This window comes from Pteropus medius, unplaced genomic scaffold (assembly GCF_902729225.1).
Source record: "Pteropus medius unplaced genomic scaffold, Ma_sr-lr_union100, whole genome shotgun sequence".
NCBI classification, from domain to species: Eukaryota; Metazoa; Chordata; class Mammalia; order Chiroptera; family Pteropodidae; genus Pteropus; species Pteropus medius.
The window spans coordinates 9,353,972-9,372,743 of NW_024342473.1; the positions used below are offsets into that span (position 1 = coordinate 9,353,972).

Below are 18,772 nucleotides of genomic sequence, written 5' to 3' on the forward strand. Positions count from 1 at the left end.
ATAAAAATTTGTATCTACAATGGTACCTGTCAGATTTAGATTTAATATCCAGGGTTGGTGAGAGTGTAAATTCACAAAATTTATTTTAGAGCAATATGACGATATATCCATTTTAAATGCACATACCTTTTGACCTAACAATTTTTCTTGTAGGTTCCTTTACTGATAAACTGATTGTGCTAAAATATTTGCAATGGTAATCAATGCCGCACTGATTATAGTAAGGCTGCCCATAATATTTTGTTAAGTGGCAAATAGTTTTTCTTTTAGGAATTTATCTGAAGAAAATAATTCAGGCTGTGGATAGATAAAAAGCTAAGATATATTTATCCCTGTGTTTATAGTTACAAAATATTAAAACCCTAAATGTCCAACAATAGCAGATTAATTAAATAAATTATATATTCCATCACTGGAAAATCAAATGACATTTAAATCATGTAGAAAACCGATGGCATCATTCTCTTCTACAACATATACACCCTTCACGTACACGTGGGCACATACATGCACACAGAGGCCAGAAAGGGAAACACATACACTAAATGTTAACTTTTTTCCTCTGGGTAGTAAGATAGAGATGATTTGGTTTTTTATTTTCCTTTAATAACCTATGACTGTATTTGTAAAATATATAAAAACCATGAGTATATTTTCCTTGCTTTTCTTTTTTTAAATTTATTGAGGTAACATTGGTTAATAACCATATGAAAATTTCAGGTGTACGTTATAATTTGACATCGTATGCTCTGTTGCATGCTCACCACTCCTAGGCTAGTTTCTTCATATTTTTTTTTTAACGATAAGACACACACACACACACACACATCACACACACACACACACATATGTATTTACACTGTGTTCACCTTCCATAGTTAGATTTTTTCTGTCACCACATATTTGACCCCTTTACCCCATCTAACTCCCCCTCTCACCCCTTACCCTCTGGTAACCACTAGTCCATTGTCCATGTCTATGAGTCTCTGTTTGTTTGTCCGTTCATTTGTTGCTTTTGGGTTTATATCCCACATAAAAGTGATATCATGTGATTTTCAACTTTTTCTGTTTGGGTTATTTTGCTTAGCATGATTATCTTGAGGTCCATCCATGGCAGTATTTCATCTCTTCTTATAACTGAGTCACATTCCATTTTATATATGTACCACAGCTTCTTTATCCAATCATCTATTGTAGGGCACTTTGTTTGCTTCCATGTCCTGGCCACCGTGAATAATGCTGCTATTAACATCGGTGTGCAAATACCTTTTCGGATATAGGTTTTCAAGTCTTTGGGGTAAATACCCAGTAGAGGGATCGTATTATTTTAAATTAAAAATATTAACTCAAGTATAAGAAAAGACTCGGAGGAAGTACACCAATGTTTTAAATAGTAGCTGCTTTTGAGTGGTGGACTAAAGGTAATTTTTTTTGTGTATATTTTTTCTATTATTTTTTGAACGGAAAAATTAGTATACTTATTGAAATAAAGATTTTTTTTTTAGCTTTGTTAAAAACGTGATTGAGAAGCAATTAACTAACATAGCACCAAGTAAGTTATATATAAATAACAAACGTTTAAAACATTTTATTTTCATTTTCATTTTAGGCCAGAAATATACATACAGGAGAATTGGCTGCAGTAAAAATTATCAAATTGGAGCCTGGTATGTATTAAAACTCTCAAGACAGTTTTTGAACACTTTTGTGCAGTTTATAAATATAGGACTTAAAAGCATTTACCATATATATTTCCTTTCTTGTTTCCTTTCTTTCAAAAGAAATCTTTATATGTTGTCAGAGCACTAGGATATCTCAAATATGATTAGATTAAATTGCATTGGAGGTTTTTAGTTAAATACAAGTTTGATATAATAGTTTTGTTGCTAAATAAAATTTAAAATATGCACATTCAAAAATTGGAAGACATATTGACAGTGTTAAATTTTCTTTTAAGGTAATAGTGAATTTAATATTAACTTTTTTGAGAGTTAGATTAGGAAAGTATTCATTGATTTTTTGGGGGGGGATATTCAATAATATTTGGGATAATGATATTTTATATTTCAGCTGTTCTCTGGCTGGTCGATTTAGGTTCAGTAATTCTTGCCTTTGCCTAATGCTTATTTTTCTAACACTTCTTTCTGTCAGAAGACTGTTTGTTTTGAAACATACTAAGTAATTTGCTTTGAAAACAAAACTATAAAACTTGAAACAATTTTATTTTGATATCCTAAAAGTTTCTTTTTTTTTTCTTAATAATGGAATCTTTTTTAAAAAGTATTAGAATCGATATTATGCTCAGGTTCTGCAAAGAATAGAAAATTCAGAAATGTGTAAAGAAGGAAATAAATCCATTATTTTACCACTCAGAACTATCATTGCATTTTGGTGTATTTCCTTCCATTTTCCTACTCTGTATACATGTAAGCATTTTACAAAGTTAACATATACTGCATACACTGTATGCTGTCTCCCACCAACATTACATAAAGGACATTTCCTAGGTCAGTAAATATTCTTTTTTTTACTGAGGCATAATTGACATAAAACATTATGTTAGTTTCAGGTATACAACATAATGATTCAATATTTGCATATACTGTGAAAGGATCACAATAAGTCTAGTTAATATCTGTCATCATGCATATTACAGTTTTTTTTCTTTATGGTGAGAACTTTTAAGGTGTACTTTCTTAGCAACTCTCAAATATGCAGTACAATATTATTAACTATATTCATGCTATACATTATATCCTCATGACTTATTTATTTTATAGGAAGAAGTTCCTACCTTTTGTATCTCTTCACCCGTTTTACCCACCTCCCCATCCCATCACCTCCAGTCTGTTCTCTGTATCCATGAGCTTGTTTGTTTGTTTGTTTTTTAGATTCTACATATCCAGATCTGTAGATATGTTGCACTTTTAATAACTCCCTCAAGGAGTTTCTAACAAGAGTAGTAGCAGCTTTTTTTTCCTCCAAGTTTGCAGCTCAAAGTTTCTAACAAGAGTAGTAGTAGCTTTTTTTTCCTCCAAGTTTTTTTTACTGTAGTAAAATACACATAACACAAAATTTACCACTGAAACCATTTTTAAGTGTACAGCTCACTGGTATAAAATACATTCATAATGTTGTGCTACCACATTACCACCATCCATCTCCAGAACTCTTTTCATCTTGTAAAACTGAAATTCTACATCTAGTAAACAATAACTTTCCATTCCCCTCTTCCGCCTAGTGCCTGGCAACCACCATCTATTTTCCATCTCTTGTGATTTTGACCTTTACTTACTTCATATATAGTATTTGTCTTTCTGTGACTGATTTATTTCACTTAGCATAATGTCCTTATGGTTCGTCCATGTTGTCACATATATCAGAATTTCCTTCCTTTTCAAGGCTGAATAATGTTCCATTGTATGTATATCCCACATTTTACTTATTCATCTGTTGATAGACACTTGCTTCCACATTATAGCTATTATAAACACTGCTACTATAAACATGAACATTTTTTAAGACCTTGCTTTCATTCCTTTGAGTATATACCTAGAAATGGAATTGTTAGATCATACGGTAATTCTATTTTTAATTTTTTGAGGGGTTACCATACTATTCTCCACAATAGCTGTACAATTTTACATTCCTACCAATGGTTTCCAAGGGTTCTAGTTTCTCCAACACTTGTTCTTTTTCTGTTTTATTTGTTATAGCAGCCATCCTATTGGGTTTATAGTTTTATTTGCATTTTTCTAATGATTAATGATGTTGAGTATCTTTTCATGTATTTATTGGCCATTTATATATCTGCTTTGGAGAAATGCGTATTCAAGTCCTTTGTCCATTCTTGAATTGGATTGTTTGTTTTTTTGTTGTTGAGTTTAGAAATTCTGTATATATATTCTAGATATTAATCCCTTATCAGACATGTGATTTGTGTATATTTTATTCTGTGGTTTGCCTTTTGTTGTTGGTAAGTTTTTTGATTCACAACATTTTTAAATTTTCATGAAGTGTTCAATTTGTTAATTTTTTTTCTTTCATTATCTGTCCTTTTGGTGTCATACTGAAGATAAGAGTTACCATTTTAGGTCTTACATTGAAGTCTTTGATCCATTTTGAGTTAATTTTTATATGGTGTTAGGTAAGGGTCCAATTTCATTCTTTTGCTTATGGATATCCAGTTTTCAACAATTCCTTAAAAAGACTGTCCTTTCTCCTTTGAATGGTCTTAGCAACTTTATCAAAAATTATTTGACCATCTAAGCAAGGGTTTTTTCTGGGCTCTTCTAACATGTTAACCGATTACATGTGTCTTTGTATTACTGTCACACTATTGTGATGCTCTAGCTCTGTAGTAAGTTTTGAAATCAGGAAATGTGAGGAAATTCAGCTTTGTTCTTCTTTTTCAAGGTTCTTTTGGCTGCTGAGAGTCTCTTGAGAGTCCATGTAAATTTTATTATGTGTTTTTCTAGTTTTCAAAAGAAAATTACTACTCCTCATTGGAATGAGGAGTAGTAATTTTTGACCAGATAGATGAATGGTTAATGATCTGTTTATTTGCTGCTTTATAAACTTAGACATGTAGAGTAATTGTGTGACCATAATTAGGCAAACAATTTCTTAATCTGAGCAGTTAAGATGGTTTTGCATTTCAAATATAATATTTTGATCATTATGTGTATGATTCATTAGATAGATACTACTGAGGTAGCATATACTTCAACACTCTAAGAATAAGCTTTCTGATGTAGCATAGTATTCTTTTTTCCTAGATAATAGAAATTGTTATAATAATACTCTTTTAGAGTCCCCTTATTAAGTTCCACCTAATAATTTTACGATTCTTACCAGCAGAGCTCAAGGATTCTAATTTCTTCACATCCTTGCCAACACTTGTTATTTTTCTGTTTTGTTATAGCAGCCATCCTAATGGGTGTGAAGGGGTGGTATCTCATTGTAGCTTTTTTTTTCTCCCTCTTTAATTCCCCCCCCGCCGCCCCAGTTTCCACCCCTGACCTATAAATGTTGCTGTTTCCCCTTAAGAACTGGATCTCTGAAGGCGGGGCGTCTCCTCTCACATGCTTGTGGCATGCACCCTGGGCCTGGCACCTCCGGGGCCTGGCACCCCGGGTGTACTTGGGCGACTTGGCGTGTCCGGGGCTTGGCGCACCTGGGGGCCCTGGCACACCCAGGGAATGGTCCATGGCTCCACCTTGGGCATGAACCCAGGACCTTCTGCGTGTAAAGCAGACGTGCTAACCTCTACACTATGGAGCCACCCCCTCACTGTAGTTTTTATTTGCTTTTCCCCCGTAGAATGATCTCTAAAATGTCACTAACACAAATAGGAGGAATAGAACTATGCAAGCATTTGCTTTCCTGGAGGAGTCACTTGAGCAAATATTCAACTTATGTTCAAGGGACAATTATAGTCCAGAAAAGGAATGGACTGGATTTGCAGAGGAAACAAAGATGTTTATCCTCTGCCTTCAGTGAGTACACTGGGCTTGTTATAGCACCGTTTCACTTTTTTGACTTGAGGGTCTGGCCTACTTATGATTATAGTTCATATAATGAATTAATGAGTATATTTTTTAACTCCTACAATTCTGAATTCTCAATAAACCATAAAAAATAAATTATTATATGATGCTATTATTTAACACATAAGGATTAATTTCTGGGACCATAAATTAAGCCTCTTTGAAAGGTTGGAATTTCTTACTGCCTTGCTTTGTAAAAGCTGCTGACTTTGGTAGAGTTCATTCTCATAGAAGGATTGACTAATGTTTAAAAGCTTTCTCCCAAAAGAATAACATAGAAGTTTAGTAAATGCTTGATGATTTATATTAGTGTTTGACTATTTTTATATTCTGTTAATTGTCTATACTTGTGCTCTGTGCAATTCTGTCAGGTTATTTGCCTTTTATGTTATTGATTTTTAAAGCCATATGCACTTTAAGAATAATGACTTTATATGTCTTAAGTTGTCCCCAGTTTGTCTTCTATGTTCATACTCAGCTTATGGTACTTTTCTGTTTGAAAGTTTTTTGTTTTTTTGTTTTTTCATTTTAGATAAATTTGCTCCTATGTCTATTCCTCTCTTTCTCATATTTAGGCCTTTTCTGCTAGGGTATTCTAAAACTATTTAACTCTAATTTCTTCTCGTTTTTTCCTTTTTGTCCTTCCTTTGTACTTAAATGTTTTAAGTATTCCATTAGGCATGATTTTGTTCTAAGGAGTGAAGAAGAGCTCTAGGTCTATTCTTTTTTCAAATTGCTAGACAGTTTTCCAAAGCTGTTTACTATAAACTCTGTCTTTTATTCATAGATTTGAAATGCCCCAATTGTCATAAACTGAATTTCTGTGTAAGCATGAGTTTTATTTTCTGTTTCAGTGATTTTTTTCTCTCTATTTGTAATTTAGTACTATCCTGTTTTTGATTACTCTAACTTTTCATTGCATTTTATAATCTTCATTGCTTTTATTTTTCAGTTATTTCCTTTCTGTTTTCATAATTTTTTTCTAAGAGAACTTTAAAATCATTTTTATCAAAGATAAAAAAAGCTTGTGAGATTAATTTGGAAGACTTGGCATTTTGACAATAATAAGGCTTTTTTGTTATTCAGGTCTTCAGGAAAATACAACTTTTGCCATATAAATTTTCATATTTATGATATTTTTTGCTATTGTGAATGGTACTTTCCCCTCCTCTTAAACTTTCTAATTGGTTACTGTTGATATTTATGTAAGTCATTGATTTTATTGGATTTATTTTCTTTCTGGCAGTTTTACAGAATTCATATTTTTCTGATAGTTTTTTCTGTTAATTTTTCATAGTTTTTCCAATAGAATTGTTACTTTCAGTATTCTTTGATTTCCTTTTGGCATTGAATGTAACGTTGTCCAAGATTGATATTGCCAGTCTACCTTTTTTTCTTTACATTTATGCAACATATAACAAATAGGGAGAGCTGCTATACTTGGGCCTAACATTTTATTTTAATCCTTCCTGTTTTTTTAAATCCTTCATTGGTTTTTAGGTGTTTCTCTTATAAGAAATTGTATTTGAGTGTTATTTTATAACCCAGTCTCAATCTTTCTTTTTTTAATAGATGAGTCTATCACTATGTTATAGTTTAACGAGATGTTTGATCTTCTGTTCTTGTGGGTTTTTTATTTCTTGTTCTTAATGTTTTTTGAAGCTTTAAAAAATTATGGCTAGAAGTTTATTTTTATTACTGATAATTTGAAAGGAACAGTCTGTAATTTTATCAGAGGATGGCTTGTGAGACTTTGAATAATATACTTAAATTTGTGGTTTTGATTGATTAACTTAATGAAATAGTCATTTACTTCCAGGATTTAAAAATGTTGAACTTACATATTTATACTCCCCTTGCCTCTTCAGCTCCTCTTCATCAATTTAAAGACATTTGTTAGTTTATTTGGGGGTCGGGGTTAGCCTCAGAACTTTTTGATTGTACTGGGACATAAACATATGTTAGTCTGCATATTTTTTATTTTAAGAATTATAATGTATGGCATAGGGAATTCAGTCAGCATTAATGTAATGGCTAGATAGAGAGCCAGAGGAGAAAAAGAGCAATCAGAGAGATCATTTTATAAACTATATAAATGTCTAACCAAGGTACTGTATACTTGAAACTAATGATAACAATTTTTTTTAACACCTTCCCCCCCCACTTTCACTCCTGGTTGTCATTTCCTCTTAAGAACTGGATCTCTGAAGGTGGGGCTTCTCCTCCCATGCGCTCACAGCATGCACCCGGGGCCTAGCACATCCGGGGCCTGGCACACCAGGGATATGGACTGTGGCTCCACTAAGGCTCGAACCCAGGACCTTATGTGCGTAAAGCAGACATGCTAACCACTACTCTATGGAACCACCCCAGTAATAATTTTTAAAAAAGTATTTTGTCTGGTAAAAAAAAAAAAAGAATTATAATATATGTTATGCAGATAATTTAGATTTAGTTTTATATTTAAATAGATTCAGTGCCCACTGTTGGTGGGCTTTGCCCTTGACTTCTTTCTTTTATTTGCACTCCAGAGTCAGTCAGCAAGTTCCTTCAACTCCATATCCAAAACATATCCTACATCCAAGTACTTCTCTTTATTACCATCTCCACCCTTCTTGTCCCCGTTTCCTCTCCCATACCTCCCATCTGCTACCATCTAGTTTCTACAAGCTACCAGAGTGATCTTTTTGAAACACAAATCATAGTGCTCTCCTGCTTAAACCTTTGTGGAGCTTCCAAACCCACTTAGGATGATATTCAGACTTTCAACCCTGCTTATAAAATCCTACATGATCTGCTCTGTCTACTTCTCTTGAGTTTATTGTGTATCTTTTCAAATTCTCTGCCTCCATTTTCTTTTTATTTAAACAGTATGAGATTAAAGTAGCCTTTCCATTCTTCCTAAAGTACTGTTTTTTGTGATCTTTGCTCAAAAGACTCTTGCTCATTCAGGTTTCAACCTAAATGTCATGTCCTTAGAGAGACCCATTTACAACTACCTAATTTAAAGTAGACACCCAGGTCCTTGTTATTTTAGTTCTCTGCATAGGACATGTGACTGCCTGATACTTTCTATACACACACATATATATGTATATTTGTTTAAGGTGTGTGTCTCTCTCTCCTAGAATGCAAGATCCATGATAACAGTGATTTGTCTTCACTGTTATATTTTAACACCTGGAACACAATAGGCACATAGTGGGCACTCTTTGTACAAGGGAGTATTATAAATGCCTTTGAATAAGAATGACTAATTGACTAGGTATAAAATTATTGCTCACACATTTTTCTCCACTCTCAAAAAATCTATAGACATTTACTCCCTTGAATATTGTTAGAGAAAACTGTAAGGCAGGCCTGATAATTTTCTTCTTGTAGGTGCTTCTGCCTGATTTCGGCACCAATATAGCATATCTTCTCTAAGCTGTGATGTTCAGAAAATAAACCCTTAATATTTATGATATCTTTAGATTTTGATTCATGGTTAATAATAATTATAATTTTAAAAACTAGTAACAACTATAAAATTAGTTACCCAAGAAATAAGTTTTTCTTATAGTTTAAATATATACTTTTCAGTAAATAGTTTCATTCATTTTCATCCTCTTTGCTTTAGAATTTGAGGAATTGATCCTCCATTAAGTGACTGATTTTATTCATTTGCATCGTCTCATTATATTTTATTTGTTTTCTTTTTTTTTCTTTTTTTCTCTTTTTGCCTTAAAAAATTTTTTTTTCCTATATGACCATAGATTTTTATACCATGATGATTTTTAGCATTTTCAGTAAAGCCAGAGTTGATGAGGTTTTTCACATTTCTGAAACAGACTTAAAGAAATGTTTAGGTCAAAAATATGATGGTGTGCCAAAGAATTTTTCCAACATTTGGTTCAGATACTTCAGATAATTCTGGAGACAGATGTATTTCAGAAATGAATTCTTAACTATACTCTGCAGCTTTTAAAAAAATTACACTAAAGCCAATGTGATACAGAAGTGTTTCCTTGTATTGATTTAACAGATGAACTGGTTTAGAGTTGTATTTAAACATGAGAAGATAATTATTTGCCAATATGACTTAGAAAAAGCCTTTTGTCTGACAAAATATAAACAAGACTTTTTTTTTAAGTGAATGAAATAGCAGCTGTAAACTTAATACTTTTCACCCGAGTTAAAAATAGATTATTAAAGTTTATAGTAATTTTAAAGTCCTGAATTTTATTCTGTATTTACCGACTTGCCCCTGGAAATTTAATTTAATTTAATTATATTTAAAATTTTACTGAAAAACAAATTGCTTTTCAGGCTTTTCCTAATACTCATAAAAATTCTAAAGTAAACATTAGAGTTAAAAATAAAAATAGATTAGCACAGAGAATTTTTTTTAATTTGCCGTAAAAATAATTGAAAAAGAAATGAGTCAGCTTTCTTTCCTATGTCCCTATTCTTTTTCTTTTCTTTAAATAAACTTATTTATTTAAATTAGTTTCAAGTATGCAGTACATTAGTTAGACATCTATAATGTTCATAAAACGATCCCCCCAGTTGCTCCCTCCCTCCCCTGGCCCTCCACTTAGCCATCATATTAATGCTAACTACATTCCCTCTACTTTTGTTGCTCTTCACATACATAGGCAAATGATTTTCAAGAATGATTTATCTCATTTTAATAGTAGATACTTATTAAATATAGGCAACATCTTACAAATGGTGACATTCAAATAATTTGGCTTACCAGTGATTAGTATTGAAAATAAACTATCAGTGATACCATTTTTATTTTTAGTTACATTTTCCATCTCTTTGTCAGACATCAGAACTGCCCTAGAAAAGCAGGCAGGTATTTTGATGATGTTTGTCACCATGTTTTCCTGTCTGTGTCTGAATTTCAGCCTGCCTTCTAACTCATTTTACAGATGTTCATTTTGCTCAAACAAGTCTGTAGCTAGTGGCAGCCGACAGCAGAACAGGAACAAGATTCTTGAGAAAGTAAATCATCAGAGTCCTTGCAGTACACTCTTGTTTGCTTGCTTGTTTTTAAAAATGCTAACTTGAAATATTCATAAAATAGTTGAGTATGTTTAAATAAAATAACAAGTTAAATGTATTTCATTAATGTAGACAGTTTTCAAAATAGGCAAGAATCTTTAAATATCTGAATAGATGTGTAAAACCTTTCTCAGTTGTTTTGTAATACCTCATCTTGTTTCCTGGAACTATAAGCAGAGAAAGTAGAGTAAATTTTTAATAAGTCAAGAAGTCTATAAAGATTTAAACAGCCATTAGTTTGCCTTGTTAATTTTCTTGAAAGAAATCCCCAAGTAGGAGTTTTGGCCAAATAGGACAAATGTCAGCTATTCTGGTTAAGTGCTATGTTCTTGCTTTTCAGTATTTACTTCTGTTTAAAAAATCTAATAATCTTGATTTTTTAAAAATAATCCATAAAATAAAAAATTGGCACCCTATCTTCACTATATGGAAAGTTCAAGTCTGACTTAATAGAAAATGTTAATTTTCTACAGATCACCACCAAAAATGTCCTTTTATTGTTTTTAAATAATAGATACAGAAAACTAAAGGCTAAAGAGACATTTTCTGCTATTTAATAGGTAAAAAATCTCTTGTAATGCTAGGGTCTTTTGTTTCCGTTAGATGCCAATTTGCTTTTGAACACAAAATAAAATTGAAATTAAGATATTTTTTGTTACTATATAATAAAAAAGATGAACTTCAATGCCAGATTCTAAATTAGTTAATTTAAAACTGATAGGTGAGTTTTCAGAATCTAAAATAGACATCTGAAAGAAAATGTTTTGTTAGAAATGACTGTTCTATTTACAGTCTATATTTATTTTGCTTAATGGAACAATTTCATGTTTCCTAATTGCTAGCCAGAACTGTCAAATTGACAAGATTGCTACCATAGTGTCACTATATTTTCATGGACATTTGAAAATTACCTGACAATAGTGAGCATTGGACTAATTGGTTTTCTGAAAAATGCCTAATTAGCTGTACAGTAAAATCAGTTTTCCCTTCGTATCTATTTTTAGCATTGATTACATAAACTTTAGAAATGTATTAGTACGTTATTAGTACATGTCATTTTAAATTATTTTTTATTGTGGTAAATTTTTAAAAATACAGCAGTGCAATAGAAATAATAATAATAACAGATACTTATATGGTACATAATATGATCTTAGAAATATTAAATTTATTCTCAAAATAATCCTCTGCAGTTTTATTATATACTCATATGTAGATGAGGAAACTAAGAGATTAGGTATCTTGTAAGAAAGTAAGGAATAATCAAATGCTAAAACCTAGAGAAATAGGCAGGACCTTGAGGCAGGCTCAAATCTTGAGGAAACTGTTTTGAACCAAATAAAATTGTGACTTGCCTTTTATGTTCTTCACATATGGCACAAAGGATAGGAGAAAAAATCTAAGACCCATCCTAGGTGAAGAGTCATCACCCTGCAAAATGCTGGGACCCCAAATGGATTTTTATCTGGGTAAGCTAGAAATATAATTGCCATCCTCTAGCCAGGACCACAAAACATATTTCTTGTCTTTTTTTTAAATTCATTTTTCAGTTACAGTTGACATACAATATTAAATTAGTTTCAGGTGTACAACATGGTGATTAGACATTTATATACCTTGCACAGTGATCACCCCTTTAAGTCTAGTATCCATTAGATACCATATGTAGTTATAAAACTATCGATCGTATTCCCTGTGCTGTACTTTGGATCTCTGTAACTGTATTTATAACCAGCAATTTGTACTTCTTAATCTCTTTCACTTTTTTTTTTCCTTCTGAGGAGTGTTAGGCTACAGACCATTCTTAGTGCCCACTGTTCTGGGCACTGAGTGTAGAAATAGCTACTTCTTTGCCCTAATATCATAGGTGCAGCACAGCAGCTGTGTCTGTGGTGCCAGCAGGTCCAGCATCTGCAGAGCATCTCTTTCACCTTTTTAACCCATCCTCTCAATCCCCCTCCCATCAATTTGTTCTCTATACCTATGAGTTTATGTTTTGCTTGTCCATTTATTTTGTTTTTAGATTCCACATGTAAGTAAAATCATATGGTGTTTGTGTTTCTCTGACTTATTTCACTTAGCATAATAATGCCCTCTAAGTCCATCCATGCTGTCACAAATAGCAAGATTTCATTCTTTTTTATGGCTGGGTAATATTTCATTGTATGTATGTACCACAGCTTCTTTATCCATTCATCTATTGATGGACACCTAGGTTGCTTCCATAGATTGGCTATTGTAAATAATACTGTCATGAACATTGGGGTGCCTATATCTTTTCAAATTAGTGTTTTAGATTTCTTTGAATAAATACCCAGAAGTGGAATTGCTGAGTCATATGACAGTTCTATTTTTAATTTTTTGAGAAATCTCCATACTGTTTTCCATGGTGGCTATACCAATTAACAGTCCCACCAGTAGTGCATGAGGGTTCCCTTTTCTTCACATCCTTGCCATCACTTGTTTATTTGTTGCTTTATTGATAATAGCCATTCTGACCAGGCGTGAGGTGTATTTCATTGTGGTTTTGATTTGCATTTTTCCGATGATCAGTGATGTTGAACATATTTTCATGTGTCTATTTGCCCTCTGTATGTCCTCTTTGGAGAAATGTCTATTCATGTTCTTTTGCCTATTTTCCCCCCAACATTTCACCACATATATTTTTTATGCAATCTAAGCTGAGAATGCCATGTAAATGGGTCACTGTGAAATATAGCAGTTTAATTTATCTCTTCAGAATAAGAAACAAAACTGTATGATCTCATTTCTATTAACTTTTGAAGGTTTATAACAGTTAAGGTATTTTTGCTTCTATGTATAAATGTTAAAAGTGCCATTTTTTCCACAAAATATAAAAACAACCAATTTCAATGTTAAGTAAAAGTAAAAACTGAGATTCTTGTTTAAATTAGTCCAAAGTGGCATGCAGGTACTTAGTTGTAGGCTCTACTCTGACACCATGATAAACCAAAGGGAAAGGCTGGGTCTGGTTTTGTTTTGTTTTGTTTTGTTTTGTTTCAATATCCAGTGGTCATGGATTAAGTTCTAGAAGTGTTCTGTTATAAGGCAGGGATCTGTTTGGATTCCATCACAAATATGCTCCTTGCGTTGGATGCTGGAGGGCGAGGCACATTTTACTGGACCCATGTCTACTATCATTTTTAATAGTCATCAAGGTCAAAAAATTCATAGTCCCCTCCTTGGTATTACATTCCCTGGAAATCAACTCAGTAACACAAGATACCTCCGGTTCCACCAAATCCGTTCACCAACTGGGATCCTTCTTGTAACTTATCTGTGAAAATTTCCAGTATAGCTCCAAATTTTTACAGTTGTTAGCAAATCATTCCAGCAGGAGCATGCTCTCAGTTAGTTCATGTTCTTGTCCTGTCTCTTTGTGAGATGAGATTTATCCTTCTTTTGTCCTGGCGTTAGAGAATTTTCTCTTCTGTGCTTTGCTCTGCCCATTTTTTAATCAGATTTTTTTTTTTTTATGTTGAGCTATATGAGTTCTTTATATATATTTTGGATATTAACCCCTTATTGAATGTATCATTTGCAAATATTTTCTCCTATCCAGTAGATTGCCTTTTTTGTTGTATTGATGGTTTCTTTTTTGGTACAAAAGGTTTTTAGTTTGATATAGTCCCATTTACTTATTTTTGCTTTTGACTTTGCCTTAGGAGACATATTCAAAAAAAATATTGTTAAGACAAATGTTGAAGTGTTTATCGACTGTGTTTTTTTTCTAGGAGTTTTATGGTTTCGGGTCTTACATTTAAGTCTCTAATCTATACTGAGTTTATTTTCATAAGCATTGTAATATAGCTTACTATCAGGCAACATGATACTTCCAATTTTGTTCTTTTTCAATATTGCTTTGGCTATTTAGGGTCTTTTTTGGTTCCAATATAAATTTTAGGATTATTTGTTCTAGTTCTATGAAAAGTGCATTGGTATTTTGATAGGGATTTTATTGAATCTGTAGACTGCTTTTGGTAGTATGGACATTTTAACAATGTTAGTTCTTCCTACCATGAGCTCGGTGTATCCTCCCACTTATGTGTATCATTTTCAGTTGCTTTCTTTAGTGTCTTAATAGTTTTAACTTCCTTGGTTAAATTTATTCTTAGGTATTTTATTTTTTTGGTGCAATTGTAAATGGGATTGTTTTTTAAATTTCTCTTTCTGATAGTTCATTTTTGATATATAAAAATGCAACCCATTTCTGAATATTTTGTATCCTGCTACTTTACCAAATTCATTTATTAGTTCTAAGAGTTTTTTGGTGGAATCTGTGGAGTTCTCTATATATGGTATTGTGTCATCTGCAAACAATGTCAGTAAATATTGCTTGTTTTGAATTGGAGTCACACTATGTTTGTGACTTTAAAAACCTTGATTTTTTAGTTGCAGATGTCTTGTAAGGCAGTGGTCCCCAACTTTTTTGGCAGCAGGGACTGGTGCTCCTGTGAGAATCTAATGTCTGATGATCCGAGATGGAGCTGAGGCAGTGATGCTAGCATTGGAGAGAGCGACTGCAAATACAAATGAGGCTTCTCTCCCTTCCCCGCTGCTCACCTCCTGCTGTGCGGCCCAGTTCTTAACAGGTCACAGACCACTACCAGTCCATGGCCTGGGAGCTGGGGACCCTTGTTGTAAGGTAGTACACCTAGCAGAAACTAATGTAGTCTCTCACCTTTAACTCAAATTTCAGAGAATTCCCACAAATAAAGTTCCAAGAAATAAAAGCTCAGAGTCAAAAATCACAAAAGACACAAGGAGTAAAGGTGCCTGAGCAAGAACCAGCAGAACCAACAGGACAGACCCATGAAGATATCAGATTTTGGAATTATATGTTCTATATATTGATTAGATAAATAAAAGAATGATTTGAAATTATTGAGGAAAAAGAAACTGTTAAAGATGAGCAGATTTGAAAATAACCAAATTGATTTTCCAGAAGCGAAAGTTACAGATTTAAAATTTAGTATGTGTAACAACTTAGACATAGCTGATGAGGGAATGAAGAAACTATGCAAAATGTAGCATAGAGAAGCAAAGAGATAAAAAATATGAAAGAATATAAAATACGTGAAGACAGAGTGAAAAGATCTAACAGATCTCATCAGGTAGGGATACAATTGGGCAAAGGCAATATTTGAAGTATTTATGTTGAAAATTTTTTCAGAACTGATAGAAAAACCGAATATTTAAGAATTCTGACCAGAATAAATAAAAAGAAATGCACATGTGTATGTATAGTAGTGAAAATGAAGAATGCTAAAAACAAATGATCTTTCAAACAGCTAGAGAAAGAAGACATTAAGTACAGAGAAAAGAATGTATTAAGACTTAAGAGTGGCTTATCAAAATGATAAAAAGAAAGAATACAGTGAATAGATATTTTCAAAGAGCTGAAAGAAAAGGATTATCAATGAAAATATATTTCAGTAGTGAAGCTTAAATAAAGGCATTTTCAGACAAACTAATAGTATATGGTACCAGTAGACCCTCACTAAAGCTTAAATAAAGGCATTTTCAGACAAACTAATAGTATATGGTACCAGTAGACCCTCACTAAAGCAAATTCTAAAACATCAAAAAAAGGAATGTGATCCCAGATGGTAAGGCTGAGTTGCAAAAAGTAAGGAAAAGCAAAGAAAATGATAACTATGAATAAATCTTTTTGAAAAGACAACATACCTGTGTGAACTAATAATGATAATGAAGATGGCGTTTTGTGAGGCTCTAGAAAAGAACTAAAATTCTGGCCTACAAAAGCATGTGAGTTAGGAAAAGGTAATAGAGTTAAAGCATTCCAAGATTATTTTATTGTTTAAGAGTATAATGAAGATATGATTTATGTGTAGGCTTTACTAAGGAAAGTTCTCCTGACCTATTCCCACTCAAAGGCTTTACTAAGGAAAGTTCTCCTGTCCTATTCCCACTCAAAGAGGTGTTTTTTCCTCTTTCCTTCCAGATATTTTTTATATACCACTATGCATACATTTGTTTTGGATGATCTCCATTGATCCCCTTCCATTAGCAGACTATTAAGAAATAATTTTTTTTCTAACTCTTTAGAAACTATTTGGTACATGCTGAAATAAATTTTTAAGTATGGTGCACTTTTAAAGGTATATGTAACCATTTATGTAAAACATGTTTTCCAAATTTATAAATAAAAGCTAGATTTTCTTAGTGATTTTTACTCAGATTTTTAATTGTTGGAAAATTGTACCCTTATTTGGTTTATCTAATTCTTTAAAATTGTTAGCACACTATATTCTTTAACTGAATGATTATCAACTAACATTTATATGAAAGGACTGTTGAAAAGAGTACCTAAGTGATTATAAATTTGTTGTGTATTAAACTACATATATATATATATATATATATATATATATATATATATATATATATACCACATCAATGATTGATTCTTTGAAAGGTATTTTATGACATGCAGAAAATATTTAGGGCTTTATTTTGACTCTGAATTGAAAATTGGAAATATAGATTGGAAAAAATATCTCTGATTTGTATGAGACCTTTGTTTGAAGACCTAATTTCTCAGTTTTTCCTTCTTAGCCATGTATGTTTTTCTAAGATGACTTTAAGTTAGAGCCAGAGCCTATCTGGACACCACTGGTTTTGAACCTGGAGTTGCTTTAGGTTCATTTTGTAATGGTCAAAAGACCATTTCAAACCAGTATCTAACAATGATGTCCTAATAAGGAACACTTTTGTTTGAATCTTTCTCCTCTCCAGCATATAGTAATATTGCCCTTGCATTTATTCTGTGTCAAACATTGTATTCAATGCTCTATGTATATTACCTTTCTCACACCGTTCTTAACTGAGGAAATCACATAAACAGAAACATGGGAGACATAAAATTTGTTACAAAAATGGCCAGCAGCTTGGTATTACTAAAATGTAGAGAATGTTTAGGAAAGTGGTAGATAAGAAAACTAAATAGGTAGAATTAATCTAGATGCTACTGAACAGATTCAGCTGTAGCTCAGAAGGGTTATGTTGTCCAAGTTACATTGCTAGTGAATGGCCGCATCAGGTTTGAATCCAGGTATGTCTTAACTTCTACATTATATTGCCTTTATATAATACACATCAGTCATTTTGCCTCACTTCATAAGCTCCTTTTACTGAAATAAACACTATTTCTATTTAAAAGGAAGTTTAGTGGTGACAGTACTATTTTAGGTAGTATTCCTATAATCATAAAATTTCCATAAATAACCAATATTTCATTTTAATATAAGATTTTCTAGTTGAACAACTCAAACAGCTTTTTGATAGACAAATTGGAAAATGCAAATAAGAAAAGAAGCAAAATTACTTTTAATTTTACCACCTAGACATAAACATTATATACTTTTTGATATATTTTTCCTATATACATATATACTTACATAATTATATAAAATATCTCTTTTTGCTTAGTATATCATGAACATATTTTCATATTAAAACATGTTTTATCTATATTATAATATCTATAACTGTATCATAAGTTATTTAACCATTCTTTCATTATTAAGTCACACCCTAGGGAACATCCATCTCTGCATATCTAAAGAAAAAATTTTTTGAAATGAAATTATGAGCTCAAAGATTTTGTACATTTTTAAGGCTTCTGGCTTTATAGAACGAATGTACCTGTTTCATTCCCATTGAAGTATTAAGAATATCTAATTCTTCATCTCTAATGTTTATCTAATATTTATTGTAAAGTTTTCCTTCTTTCCCATATGTAGAGACTCAAAATGTAACATGGTAACCAAATTATTATCATTTTGTTTTTCAGGAGATGATTTTTCTTTGATTCAACAAGAAATATTTATGGTTAAAGAATGTAAACATTGCAATATTGTTGCCTACTTTGGGAGTTATCTCAGGTAAAAAATAAAAGCATCTGTCTCTCTTTGTATTTTATATTTCTTTGCTACCACTCTCCCTCCCTTCATATCAGTGCTGTTGAGGCATATAATTTTTTTTTTTCCTCGCCTACAGCACCGGGTCTTCCTAGGTGATCTCCCATCCAAGTACTAACCAGGCCCAACCCTGCTTGCTTCCGAGTTCAGACAGGCGTGTTTGGGGTTTCATGGCCATAGACTCATATAAATTTTTAAAATTATATT

General features: G+C 32.2%; 1 protein-coding gene and 1 non-coding gene across 8 annotated transcripts in view; one reads left to right on the forward strand and one right to left on the reverse strand.

Moving 5' to 3' along the window:
• The window catches only part of MAP4K5 (mitogen-activated protein kinase kinase kinase kinase 5), a 92,817-nt gene that overhangs the window by 19,632 nt on the left and 54,413 nt on the right, over positions 1-18,772 (forward strand). For all 7 annotated transcript variants that reach the window (XM_039865151.1, XM_039865149.1, XM_039865152.1 and 4 more), the window contains 2 exons: positions 1,610-1,667; positions 18,439-18,529. In XM_039865151.1, coding sequence (XP_039721085.1) covers positions 1,610-1,667; positions 18,439-18,529 — 149 coding nt within the window. The remainder of the gene's footprint in view (positions 1-1,609; positions 1,668-18,438; positions 18,530-18,772) is intronic.
• LOC120604769 (small nucleolar RNA SNORA43) lies at positions 12,383-12,513 on the reverse strand. Its single transcript, XR_005653417.1, has one exon. It is a non-coding gene; the product is annotated as a small nucleolar RNA SNORA43 (small nucleolar RNA).